Source organism: Sinocyclocheilus grahami, unplaced genomic scaffold (assembly GCF_001515645.1).
Source record: "Sinocyclocheilus grahami isolate Dianchi unplaced genomic scaffold, SAMN03320097.WGS_v1.1 scaffold459.1, whole genome shotgun sequence".
Lineage (NCBI taxonomy): Eukaryota > Metazoa > Chordata > Actinopteri > Cypriniformes > Cyprinidae > Sinocyclocheilus > Sinocyclocheilus grahami.
Window position 1 is genome coordinate 637,385 of NW_015505638.1, and position 14,362 is coordinate 651,746.

Below are 14,362 nucleotides of genomic sequence, written 5' to 3' on the forward strand. Positions count from 1 at the left end.
TGATTGGTTGATTGGAATGTTGTTCCAGGATCAACAAGGATGTTGATCCAGGAACATGTTGTACTTGGTGAAATCACGCTCACCAATGTACCTCACCTCTCACATCTTCACTGAAGTTTTTCATCAAAAATTTCATAGAGGTTTGTGTGTGTGTGTGCCAACCAGTTGTCTGTGTGTGTTTGTGTACACGTTTGCATTTCACTCTTAGTTGAACTTCTGATGATTAAATATTTTTCGTTGCATAAATGTTCAAAGATTTAGTTGTTTCAAGGGCTCGCTATACATAATTTGATCTTGAAACTTTGTGAATTTGGTGGGGTCTCTGTAAATTCTTCACTAACACAGAACAATAGGCTGTTTCTCTTATAAGGTGCAGACATCTAAAGGTACATCTATGTATGTAGGGCTTTCTGGCACACTTATTCAAGGTGACTGAGAAATGATTGACCCACTTTTCATTTTGCACTTAACAGAGAGGGCAGAACAACTCCTGAGGCTCAGAAATGTCATATGATGCCTTTAAGTTACAACACTTGTTCAATACTCTCAACTGAATATGCTCAAATGACCAGCTTAATAACTATGAACATTTTAAAGTAACATTTTTTACTGCAAACTAAACATGCACTTTAAAAGTCAGGGTTCGAGTTCATTTGAATATTAGGCTAATGATCATTTTCTTTGTCCTTTAAGTATTTTGTAGGGCTCACCCAGCTTAACAAAAATATGTTTCAAGAATGTGTTGCTAATATTCCCATTAATGATGATTTTCCCATTAAGTTATGAAAATTTCATTTCTGAATGTTCAAAATGTCCGGTTAAAATGTTAACAGCACATTTTTCTTGCCTTTGCAGACGTTAACGAAATTATTATGGGAATGTTCCATTTTATGGAAATGTCCTAATTTTACAATTATGGAAACATTCTTTTGAATGTTCTCTGAACATGCTGAAACATAAAGTAGCAACATTTCAAAAACATTACAAAAACAAACATCCAACTACAATTAAAACAGAAAAAAACATTACAAAAATGATGTATAAATAATGTTTTGAGAACGTTTTTAAGGCTAATTCACACTGCACCAACAGATGAGGACCAATGCCAAAAGTCACCAGATTACAATATGTTACTTCTAAGTGATTCCAAGACCAAATAAATGCCGACCAACATCTGTCGGTGCAGTGCGAGTTTGCCTTTAAAGACCAGAACTTTGAACGAATATTGTATTAATGTTACTGTATGAACATTTGTTCATAACTTTGAGAGAACCTTGCCAGAACTTTAGCCAACATTATAGTGGTTTTCCTCTTTAAAATGATAGTACCACACACAAAATCACCTCAGTTTGAGCATCTTAACATCCATGTGCAGTGACTAGGGAAAATAACCTCCAATGTGTGTAGTTTGTCAAAATGTCCACTGCATTTTTTGTATCAGTGAATGCTTTTCTGGGAATATATCATTTCTAGACGGTTTTGGTTGCAAAAAGCTTAACAACTGTAAAATACATTCCTTTTCCCTCTCTCCTTTATTTAGTTTATTCTTCTTCTCTGTACTGTCTTACATTCTTTTCCTCCCACACTGACTGCTGCTCACTGCAGTGATAGGAGTCTGACTCACGCTTGCTGCATGTGTCTCTTATTAGCCACACTTATGCAATTCCTTATGTGTATACAGTGAAAGAAATAGAAGAGAGACAAAAGTGTCCTAAGGGATGCAATATTCTTTGGATACTCTGTTCTGAAAGGCCTGTTCTTTTACTACAATGTCTGGACTCTCTGTGGCTTGCATTCAAACAGTTTGCAGCTCCCCATCATGTACAAAACAGGAAGAGGAAACTACACATTGGGATTGCGTCATCAAAAAACAGCACTAGTTTAGACAGATCATTTTAAATAGCTAAATTCAACCATATTAAATGAAACAGCTATACTTCAATGATATCAGGTGTCATAATTTCAATTCTGGAAGAGGCAAAATATTGTTTTCATTATGAATAACCGGAAAATCAAGTTTAAATCATTTTTGTGGTCACTTTGACAGTAATTGTTAGACATACATGACTCACACAAGCACAGATACAGTAGAAAACAGTGAACAGCACACACAAAGACTTATAGAAAAAAATGGTATTTTATTTCCAGATTTTTCTCTTTCATTATTTTTTATCTTGCATTTTTTCCCCCCACAAGGTAATTAATTCAACATAAAAAAATTAAAACTTAACAGTGGTACCATGAAAATGTAAAAAAAATGAATAAAAAATAATGTTTATATAAATCATATAATTATTAACAAACAAACAACATTAATAATTTTAATAAAAACACATTAAAGAAACATTAAGAAGGTAAGCTGTTCATCTCATGCACCCTTTCATAAACTCTTTCAGAGTGGTAAAGTTTTCCAAAAACAAAAAGAAAGAAGAAGAAAAAAAAACAGATCAAGAGTTTTAGCCCATTGGGCTTTTTGTATCTAGCTACATGCAAAGACATAAGAGTGAACTTGATTCTTATTCTCTCTGGCATAATGTGTACATTGACTGAACTCATCTGTCTGGTGTTTGAAATAACACAATAAGGAATCCTCCAGGACATTTGGGAATAACTGTTCAGTGCCACAGTGTCTAGGCTGTATGCCAGAGTTATAAATTTTACCTTTTTTGGAATATACACATTGTTTGTTGCACCTGTATTTAAGTTAGTTCAGACTGATATGTGTTCTGATGTCACATCCAAACCTCTATCCAGATTTGTTGTCATTCATTTAGAATTTTGAAATGATTGTTTCTTTTTTATTTGCACTTCATCCCTTCTTCATTTTCTTGTCTTCATGTCCTCTGTGTTTCTCACAGCGTTTTGTCACTCTCTTTCTTTAGGTGGCTGCAATGGAGGGCAAAGGTCAAAGACGAAAGAACAAAAAGACTGCACTGTACATGTTAAATTTGATATGTTGTGTAGGTATGAGCAAGTCATGTTTACAGCATTGATGATTTTTATACTGATTAAAATAATAAAACTGACAAAAATATCGTCCTTACGTGTTAATGTTGAATAATACTTTATAAATAATGTTCAAAATCAAGCCTTTCAAATACAATGCTAAATGTATATTTACATGGAGGTATCGCTATAGAATAGTGACCACCCACTTTTTCATTCACATTCTCCACAGGGATTTCAAAAAGTTCCTTAAAGAGTTACAAGCCATGAACCAAACCATCCAGCTCCAACATAAATCACATACTTTACATACTTCGATTTGAAGCAACAAAATTACTTAAAGACAAAGGTGCAAAAGGTACTTGACATCTTTTATGAGGCAATGAACTACACAGCCCATGAGTCAATGCTAATGACTAATTGAATAAAAAATGATGGTACAATGTAAAATTGTTGACTTAGTCACTCTTTTTTTTTTTAAGTATAAAATAAGTTTTATAGAGTAGCGAGACTGGATTACATCATTTGAAATGCTTCATGGGAATGGGAGTTCACCGCTGATCCCTTTTTGCATTTCCATGGTAACAGAGATCAATCTCTAATTGGCGAATGCAAGTAGGACCTCTCTTTACATTTAGTCATTTAGCAGATGCTTTTATCCAAAGCAACTTACAAATGAGGACAATGGAAGCAATCAAAATCAACAAGAGAGCAATGATATGCAACGGACTTGTGGCTTCCACAGAATCGCTTAATGTCAGAAGTCAGGATAGGTCTGTCTGGAAAGGTTTACTGTTAAAAATAAATTTCTCTATGAAAAAATGAATGGGATTTTCACTTCTGGAAATAGGCAACATCAGTGATACTAATACTGGGTTTGGCAGTACTTCAAATTGCATAAGAAAATCTAATGTTGTGCATTCACATCTATGTGCAGTATACATGTTTGCACTCACCTGTAGTACTCGTCCTGGGCGAGGGTGTGATGATGGTGGTGGATCCACTGCTGTTCCAGGGCAAGTCTCTGGAACTGAATCTCGGCACTCTGAGCCTGCTGCATCGCCTGGAGCTGGTGTGCTGCAGACATGGACCCACCCAGAGACGAGGACTGGGGCATCTCACGAAAAGGACCGCCTGTACACAACATGCAAACAAGTGTAAAAAGCATGTAACACATAGAACGAGGAAATATATCGCAACAGAACATCATTACACCTCTTACCAAAGAGCTGCTGTCGAAGCACCTCGCTGTCAGTGAGGGAGTGTGCCAGGATGGGAGGCCCAAGAGCAGCCCCTGGGTATGGCAGACGGACCAGGGGAGACCCTGATGCCAGTGGATCCATCAGGGGGTGTACCCCTCCCGCGGCTGCCACCCAAATACGTAACAAAACAAAAGTGGGAAATTTAATAAGAGTAGCACAGTTTCCCAGTGGCACTGTAGGTAAAAATTATTTTGTACAGGAACAGTGCTGCCATTATTCTTGCTGTTCGCAACCCATTTTACTTCTATAGCCTGTTCTATTTCTGAGTGAATTGGACATTTAGCTGGCAGTAACTGTATTATTGATGTTGCTAAATTTGTTACAGAAGTGGTACGTTTATGGCTGCTTATTCAAAAACTATTTTATTTAGTCATGTTTTAGATCTACATCCTTTTTTTTCTTGTGTAAAACAAAAAAAGTATTTTGAAGAATATTTCAATTGCTTCGTCCTTACACTTAAAGTTAATGGAGTTCAATATAAAATTTAAAAATAGCTTCTTTTGTGCTTCACAAAAGAAAGCAAGCAATATAGATCTGGAATGTGAGGGTGAATAAAGGGTGACAATTTTTGGGTGAGCCATCGCTTTAATTGTCACCAAATACTCAATTTATGAAAAAAACTAAGAAGAAAATATAGATTAAGGCATTTGTCAACTGCATTATTAAGCAGTTTAATTATTTTGTTGTAGTAACAGTTTTTGTATGGTGATGAAAAATGGTATGCAATTTAAGATGAAAGTACCATTTTTAATGGTGAGAAATTCAATAAAATATTTTATATATGAAATGAATATATTAAAACATGTCAATATTTAACAAAAATCTGAAATTTGCAGTTAATATTTTGCTGTGTTGTTTTTTCTTTGTCATATATAGTTTTTTCATTTGTCATCTTTGTCAACAGTATGCATGTTTAATTTGGTTATTAATCTTACCATGATGCACTTTTTTCAGCTCCTCTTTTTTTATTTGTTGACAATGAAAAAAAAAACTTCAACAAACATTTTCATCAGTAATTTTGTTGAGATTAACGATTAACGTTGTCGACCATCCTGACCCATCCCTAATACTGACATAATCATATTTTGAATTTGCTGAAATTTTTATGCTGTAATAGAGTGTGTAAAGTGTGAGAGTGTGTGTGTATGGTGAATACCTGTGTCCTGCTGGTGCAGATGTAGGTGAGAGTGAATATGTGAATGCTGGTGGTGATGAGGAGTCACGTTCAGCATCTGTGGCCGACCGAGAGAATCTCCTCCTCCTGTGCCTCCTGCAGCTGCTGTGCCTCCTCCTGCTGCTCCTCCACCTGTCCCTGCCCTTTCCCTATCCCTCTCTCGCTCCCTCTCTGTGGCAGGCAGCACTCTCTCCCTTTCCCTCTCCACGCTCCTTGCACGTTCGGTGCTGGGAGGAGTTCGAACGGAGGTGGGATATCGTTCAGAGGGCGTAGCCTGAGTTGGGAGGGGTGGGGGCTGACAAGAAGGGTGTGTATTTGGAAAGGTAGAATGTGGAGAAGAGTTTTGAAGAGATGAGGCTGTTGGAGGAGGAGGAGGAGGAGGTAGTGGTGGGGGAGGAGGTTGAGGGGGAGGGGCGGGGGCTGCTGGTGTCACTGGGGCTCCTGCAGGAGCCTGGTGGTTGGGGAGTGTGACTGGGAGAATGGAGGAGGTGGATGGGACTGACAGAGTTGGAGGGACAGGATTTGGATTCCTAGCTGCTGCAGCTAAAGCTTGAGGGGGTGGTGCAGGAGGTGGAGTAGTACCATAAAGGGCAACCTCACTACCAGGAGCTCCACCTCCAGCCCCGCCCCCCAACAGCAAGGAGTGTGAGTGTGTGTGCGAGTGTGCGTGTGACAAAGCTATTGCCGGGTCAGCTAAGGCTCCAGCTGTATAGACACGCTCCTCGCTCTTAAACTCAAATCCTGGCTTCACGCGCTCTCTTTGAACTGCTACAGCATGAGGGAATCCCACTCCTCCAAGCCCCGCCCCAGCCAACCCACCAGGCCCGGGACCATGCCCTGGATGAGCAGGGCCTCCCTCCAGTCCACCCCCATACAAAAAGCCCAGAATGGCAGCAGCCGTGGCAGCGTCGGCTGGAAGGTGGTGGGGGTGTGCGAGAGCTGGGTTTTGGAATTGGGACAGGAAAAATGAAGGATGCACATGGGGATGAGCGTTAGCATGTGCGTGTGCATGCGGGTGAGGGTGGTGGTGAAGGTGGGGAAGGTGTAATTGTGCACGGCTGGCAGCACCCAACGGAGACATGGCGTGAGGTCGGGCATACTCACTCAGGGTTCTGAGGGCTGGAGTATCAGGCCCCAAGTATGGACCCCCAAGCCCTATGCCAAGAGCACCATGAGGGCCTCCAACAACTGGAGAGCCCCCTGCCATAGAAGGAAGGAGAAGAGAATGAGGAATGGAATGAGAGAGAGAGTGATGCAGAGGATGAGAGGGGTGAATGGAGTGGGGGTGTGAGGCATGGTGGGCAAGGTGGTACTGTGGATGGGCTGCTGGGTGCGAGGGGTTCACAGAGGATGAGGAAGATGATGAAGGGTCTAGAAGGATGGAGGACGAAGGAGGAAAGAAAAGCGAAGAGCCCTGGCGTGTGGCTGTAGCTCCTAATCCTGCACTTGTGCAACTGTCCTTCTGCTACAAAGAGAAAAATGTTTATTAATAATCTGACAAGTAATGTGTAAAGAATCTAGTAACTACAGAAAAACAAAACAAAAACACAAACTCCACTGCCGTGACAAGAAAAAGCATTTTCCATATTTTGTCGTGAGAAAAAAAAACTTTTTTGCAATGCTACTAACAAGCTCTGTTGTCTCTTACCTGAAGATGTCTGTCCAGGTCTCTCTCTCTCTCCTTTTCTCTATCTTGTTCCCGCTCTTTCTCTCGCAGGTCTCTCACTCGCTGTTCGACCTCTCTACGAGCACGTTCTATGGCCTCATTTCTCTTCTTCCAAAGCTTAGAACCATCAAGCGGAACAAACAGAACATCACTACGGGCGCAAGAGTTCCCATTACCCCGGTCAAGAACCCTGTGGAACCTGAAACCAAAGAGGTTTTATCTTTTCCATGAGGTGAACAATCATCATACATGTCAATACTATAAAAAAAAAAAAAACCACACATTTCATGTGGAACCAAGTTGTGTGTTATATCAGTTAGCACATCAGGTTATCTTCTCATCCCTTGTGTTTCCCTGACAATTGATTACTGGTTTCTGTAAATGTCAAAACCTGTTTCGCACCTGACCAATATCCCCGTGATATAAAAGTGATGTTGTGATTTACCTTCATTTCTTAAACATAACCATAGTAAGCTAGTTAAACGTTCAGTCAATACATTGACAAAGTACGGCTGAAACTACACAGTTATGTAGAAGGCTGTCAGCCAATAATATGATATTAATTACATGATATATCAACCAATAATATGACACCATTATATTGTGCATCTCTATTTTTTATATCAATTGCATAATCTGTTTGTATTGTTAATTCACCCGTTTATGATGCTTTATTAGGTTTAATTTTAGTAAAACACCTAGTCTTACCGAGCTGATTGGCTGGCATGAACTGGAATGTCAACAGGTTTTGGTTCTGGGGAAGGACTTCGGAGAACTGGAGGAGGGCTTTCCCCCCACACATTTCATGTGGAACCAAGTTGTGTGTTATATCAGTTAGCACATCAGGTTATCTTCTCATCCCTTGTGTTTCCCTGACAATTGATTACTGGTTTCTGTAAATGTCAAAACCTGTTTCACACCTGACCAATATCCCCGTGATATAAAAGTGATGTTGTGATTTACCTTCATTTCTTAAACATAACCATAGTAAGCTAGTTAAACGTTCAGTCAATACATTGACAAAGTACGGCTGAAACTACACAGTTATGTAGAAGGCTGTCAGCCAATAATATGATATTAATTACATGATATATCAACCAATAATATGACACCATTATATTGTGCATCTCTATTTTTTATATCAATTGCATAATCTGTTTGTATTGTTAATTCACCCGTTTATGATGCTTTATTAGGTTTAATTTTAGTAAAACACCTAGTCTTACCGAGCTGATTGGCTGGCATGAACTGGAATGTCAACAGGTTTTGGTTCTGGGGAAGGACTTCGGAGAACTGGAGGAGGGCTTTCCAACTCCTCCCTCTCCTCTACTGGCTCCTCCTTGATGACAGGTGGTGGCACTGGGCCAGAAGATGAATCAGAGTGACCATCTACTCCAACAGATGTGCTGGGGGTTGAAGCAGTGTTGTTATGACAGGGTTTATTGAGATGCGGTTGTACTTTAGTGTTTTGAGGGGAGTGCAATAATGATGGAGTGCTAGTGCTATTGCTGTTGTTGGGAGCATTGCCATTGGCATTGCTATTTCCATGGTTACCATTGCCATGGTACGAGCTACTGAAAGGAGTATGACTGCTTAAAGTGCCATGGTAAGGAGTAGGCCTGCAACCTGATGAACAAGAGGTGGATACACCTGATGCAGGGAGTGGTACAGAAGGAGCAGAGGTTGATGGAAAAGGAGTAAACCCTCCCATCGGATTGGGAATAGGAGAGAGCGGGGCTGGTGGAGTCTTATTGGATGAAGAATATGGGCCCTGTCGAGCATGATTGCCTGGAAGGGATGTAATGGATGTGGGCTGACAATGTGAACTAGTGGAGGGTGGAGGAGGTGCAGGGGGATATGAAGTAGAGTTTGGATGACCAGGTCCAGAACCACTTGATGAAGGAGAAAGGGATTGAGGGTGATTGCGATTTGAATGAAGAGTAGATGTAGTGTTGTCCTTTTCCCGCTCTCTGTCTCTGCGCTGCATAGACAAGGCTGTCTGGCCAGGATAGTGAGGGTGATGTGGAAGTGGAGGTCCTCCAGGATACTCCCGAGTAAGATTTGGGGCCAGTCCAGGTGGGCTTGGGAACTCCCTTGGCACACCAGAAAGTGGGACAGAAGAAGAGGTTGATCCAGGGGGTGGGTAAGGATCGTTTGACCCTGGAGGAGGGTACTCTCTTAAATAGATTGGAGGGGGAGGAAGGTCTGCAGTATTGGAGGCTGCTTGGGGAGTCTGTCCTTGTAGTGTCTGCTGCACATTTGCATCTATTGGAGAGGGATAGTCTCTACTTGTGGGGATGGAATTTGTTGAGGGAAAGGGAGGATGACCAGAGCTGTTTTGTGGTGAAATGGCTGGGTCACGGTTCACCAGGGTCGCTGAAGGTAAAGCAGATTGTGGGGCACCTACAGGTGCTTGGTTGGCATTACCAGCATAACTGTTACTTCCTGCCTCCCTAACTTGGCCTGCTAAATCTCCCCACCTACTGTTCTTGTCTCTTGGATGAAATCCACCCCCTCCAGTGCTTTCAGTTCCAAACTCTCTGCCCTGTGCTTGAAGCTGCTGGTTTTGCAAAGGAAACTCCCTCCCAGTTCCTCGTTCCCGATCTCTAAACCCTGGTCCATATTCCCGACCACTCTGTGGTCCTGCAGGTCCATCCCGGTTTGCACTATATTCTCTGTTCTGTCCAGGTAGCGAGTTCCCAAAATCCCGGCCCACATTAGAGTTGGGTCCTCCACCACCAGAAATGCTACCACAGATGCTACCGCTGCTGCTGTTTGCATTGCTACTGCTATTACTTGCAGGGAAGTCTCTGTTGCCAAATTCCCTCCCACCCCTCTCCCGTTCAGCTGCAGTGCTATACCTGGGCAGGAACTCTTTGTGTGGGTGGGGATGAGGGTGAGATAAGTAAGGTGGGTGGGAGGAGTGTCGGGTGGATGAAGGAGAATTGTACACAGAGGGAAGCTGTTGCTGCACTGGGGGCTGCTGGCTTGGATGTGTGTGGTGGTTACCTGGGTAACGTACATATCCCCAGTTGCCAGGACAACTAGAAGGAGGTCCCCCTGACCAGCTGGTGGGGGTGTAATGGTGAGTGTTGGGAGGAGGAGGTTGCTGGGGAACCGTACTAGTTTGTGGAAGCAAGGAGGGTGGAACAGACTTATCACCTTTCTCTGGTTTATCTGCTTTACCATCCCCACCTGGAGCATTCTGCCCCACCTCTAGAGGTTTCAGGGCAGGTGGAGGTGGGAGTGTCGATCCATGGCTCACATTTGAATTCCCATGGGAATACTCCGCTCCTCCCACCCCAGGTTTCCCACACTGAGTGCTTGTTTTAGAAGGGATGCGACTGCAGGTGTGTAGCGTCTCGGGACCACCAGGACCTGTATACTCCACTTTGTTTGCAAGTTTGGAATCTAGGGGAAAGTATGACTTCCTGTTGCTACTTGCATCACTTGCATTGTCCACCATTCCACGATGAGATGTATAGAGGGATGATGAGGACTTTAAGGAAGATAAATCTGCCTCCAATCCTCCCTCATTGTCCCTCTGGTCCTCTGGTCTGCCATCCTCACCTCTCCCTGAGCCTCTCTGATCCTCTGCTACACATTTCGATGCCCCTCCATCTTTGATTTTATCACCCTGCTTTGGGGAATCCGGAGAGTCAGATTCAGAATCCAAACTGGCCAAGGGGGAAGCAGAGAGACTCGGAGAAGAGGATCGATTGTCCTGGTCAATGTCCCGTCCACTGCTTATGCTGCTGCTACTATTGGCTAAGCTGCCTCCAACTGAGCTCCGACTGCCTTGTGATTGGCCATCCTCATTGTCACTTTCTCTTGATTGACTGTTGCTTGACGTTGGAGGTGGAGCTGAAGTCGGAGTGTTAGTTGAAAGGGGTGGGGCTGGGGGATTGGAAGAGTCCTAGTGGCAAAATCAAATATTATATTTATAAAAATTGTCAATCTTATGGTTCTTATATTCAATGTTTCAAAAATTTTACCAGTACCTGGACTTTCTGTCTTTTGAGCGGTGGCACATGCTCCTCCCCTTCACTTTCTGATGAATCATGGCCTTGAGATCTCCGGCTGAAAAGCCCAACAGCCAATTCCTCTCCAGCAGTTCTCTGCTTCATAGTATAATTTTTAATCATGATGTGAGGCTGTTGCATTTTTATATTTAGTATAAAAAACAACGAAAGAAAACAAACAAAAAATTTGCTCACAAGTGAATGCAAAACAGCCAACAAAATTTCTAAACACAACACATACTGTAAATGCACACTGGTTTGGAATACTGTGAAAAAGACTGATCATGAACATTCAGGATAAGGTCATCTAAACTCTATAGATGAGGCATGAAAGAATTCAGTGACAGAGATAAGAAAAAAATAGAGGTGGACCAAGGATGAGGTTATCAAAGATGAAGAAACTAGGACAATAGAGAAGATCATAAAAAAATAGGCCTACATTAAGAGAAATAAAGACAGACGGAGGAAAATACAATACTTTAATCTTACCGTTTGCCTTTCGTTGCGCTCTGCTCGGGACGGGCTGGGGTGCGGACGTCTACCCCTCCTTTCCTCACTGCCCCCCCTCCTGCGTCCACTGCGAGCGGGCATCTGTGGCCATGCCCAACATGACCGAGGGAGGGCAAAGACAAACAGAAGAAAGAGAAGACAGCATGACAAAATTACAGCACAAGACAAAAACAGATAAAGTGACAGAAAACGTTTTGTTGAAATACTAAGTAGAAAAATACTATTTTAATAAATGGTACAATCTTCTATGGATATCCAAATACTTTTTAATAACAGATACAAGTGCACTTAAAATGGTTCTGACTGACTTAAAGACTTATATCTACACACAGTCTACCTTTTATGCTGTTCTCAGTATGCTGTAATGCCCTCACCGATTCTTTGTTGGTTCGGGTCTTCATGACTAGCTCTCTATGTGGTCCATTCCTTCCAGTCAACCATTACAGAAAGCGGGAACGTGACCACAATCAGGACGGTTGGCCTACAGGCTGCCTATCATAGCATTAAATCTTTTAACACCTGGGGGAACAGAGTGAATACCACTGAAGTCAAAGTAAACTTTACCATAGCATTAGTATAATAAATATAGTACTTGTATTTCTATTTGTTATCAGATACTTAATAAATCTATCAATGCTACCAGGACAAGGTAAATTGTTCATTTAATTCCCTTCTCATGTAATATGAAGGGGTGATGAGATTGGTCCACTTTAAGTGCAAAATTATAACCAAATGTTCTTTGGTATATCCATCATAATCAATTAAATGATTTGTGATTAAACAATCTGTAATCAACACAATGTATACACAGCATAGACACTAAAACATTATATTGTTTGCAGTAACAGTGTTGGGGAACAATAATGCTATACAGTATTAGAAAAATATTTTTGTGTGGACTGCATGGTACTTCAGAGGGTCTGTGGTACTCTGAAACTGAGCTTCAGTCATCAATGTTGAATGGAGCTCTGGAAAAACCATCCACTGCAGCCAACATAGGGAGAGGCACTGCTTACACCAAAAGATCAACATACACACAACACTCTAAATGCAACATGCACAGAAATACATACTTAATATTCAAACACACTCGTGTATTTACATAAATACTCACAAATACACGCTTTACACGATGTAATAAGAAAAGTTTCCATTTACATTTGAAGTGTTAAACGTTATTTCAAACACCCCTTTAATGTGATAGAAACTTAATTGTCTCAGATTCTTTCCACTATCAGAGAGTATATTTAACTGGAAGGTTCTTACAGATATACAGTTTTTTTTTGTTCTATCTTCTTGTTTCTAGCCTGCTTCACTGACAGCAATTTAATTTATTTTTATTTTTCTTGAATAATGTTTAAATTATAGTCTGACAATATTGGGCTAATTCAAACACAATCGCTTAGCAAAGATGCAAGAATGTACTGGCATACAATAACATTGCTAATTAACCTCATCACAGTTGTAGTGAATCATTTTTCAAATTTTGAGGCACGTCAGCCTTTTGAACACATGACCCATATTCTAAACACAACCATAAGAGACACTAAATTTTTTCATGAGAAAAACAAGCTGACAAACTCCCACTTGTTTGAGAGAGAGAGAGAAGGATGATAAATAATTAGATGGAGACAAAAAGATACAGTGTTGGTAGGAGGTTAAGTAAGTCACTCCAGTATTTCAAATCAGCCTCTACTCTTTCTCTCTCTCTTTTACACACACACACACACACACACACACACACACACACACACACACACACACACACACACACACACACACACACGCACACATTCATTTATTTATTGTGAATGAGACTATATATAGCACTCTAACAGACTGTGAAGTGAGTGAGTGTATTTAGCGCCGCCTTTAAAACTGCAAAATGTACATTTACACCCAAACCACTGAACACAAGATAAAAACCACAGCACTGATAAATATTACATATAAACAGATTTACAGGCTGTTGACAACCAACACAGTGAATACTCGGGCTACTCCATCATGGCCACAATTAACAAAATACTCATTTGTAAAACGAGAATTAATTCTAGTGCCAAACACACAGAGACTGCACCTAGCGCGTATCCCATAAATGTAATATTTGTGATCCAATTACAATGTGCACAAGGTAATATATCCAAATGACAAACAATAAATGCTGCCAGCACTCTTGTCTACAGGTGAACCTTCATTCATCAGGAGTCCATTACCAAAATCTTGGCCAAGCTCCATGCATACCAAAAGCCTTCCACTCTCCCACTGCAAACACATGCATCTAAGGAATCAGCAATACCGTCATTACAATACAGTATAAACATAAAGGCACACAACATATGGCAAGCAGTTTAAACATTTATTCTTTAGACTAGTATCTATTTAGATGTTATTAGTACTTATTTGTTAAATATTAGTAATTATTAGTGACTAGTATCTTTTTCAGTTTACTAACTGTTCATTAGATACTACTACCATTCTTTATATACTAGCCACAACACAAATTGTAAAGTTACTGGTACAAGTTAGTCTGTTGTTCTTGATAACAAATTGCAAATTTTTGTCATTTAATCCTGTAAGGAACTGTAGTTTAGATATTAACTATTCACTTCTGATACATATTCCAGTTGTAACTATTAGTACCTATTCCAATATTTGCTTGGTTTCAGTTTTACTAGTACCCATTTATAAGATACCAGTATTAATATAAGTACATAAGTATATATATATATATATATATATATATATATATATATATATATATATATATCTTATAACTAAA

General features: G+C 40.7%; 1 protein-coding gene across 4 annotated transcripts in view; it reads right to left on the bottom strand.

Moving 5' to 3' along the window:
• Positions 1–2,294: 2,294 nt before the first annotated feature.
• Positions 2,295–14,362, bottom strand: part of LOC107552849 (atrophin-1-like) — a 21,379-nt gene continuing 9,311 nt past the window's right edge. For 2 of the 4 annotated variants that reach the window (XM_016234856.1, XM_016234854.1), the window contains exons 2-10: positions 11,955–12,099; positions 11,560–11,661; positions 11,050–11,169; positions 8,275–10,964; positions 7,031–7,247; positions 5,365–6,847; positions 4,169–4,312; positions 3,903–4,080; positions 2,295–2,886 (exon numbers count right to left, since the gene is read on the bottom strand). In XM_016234856.1, coding sequence (XP_016090342.1) covers positions 2,853–2,886; positions 3,903–4,080; positions 4,169–4,312; positions 5,365–6,847; positions 7,031–7,247; positions 8,275–10,964; positions 11,050–11,169; positions 11,560–11,661; positions 11,955–11,981 — 4,995 coding nt within the window. In that variant the 5' untranslated portion in view covers positions 11,982–12,099 and the 3' untranslated portion in view covers positions 2,295–2,852. Of the gene's footprint in view, positions 2,887–3,902; positions 4,081–4,168; positions 4,313–5,364; positions 6,848–7,030; positions 7,248–8,274; positions 10,965–11,049; positions 11,170–11,559; positions 11,662–11,954; positions 13,862–14,362 lie in introns of all 4 variants that reach the window. The other 2 variants (XM_016234853.1, XM_016234857.1) reach the window with 2 other exon arrangements.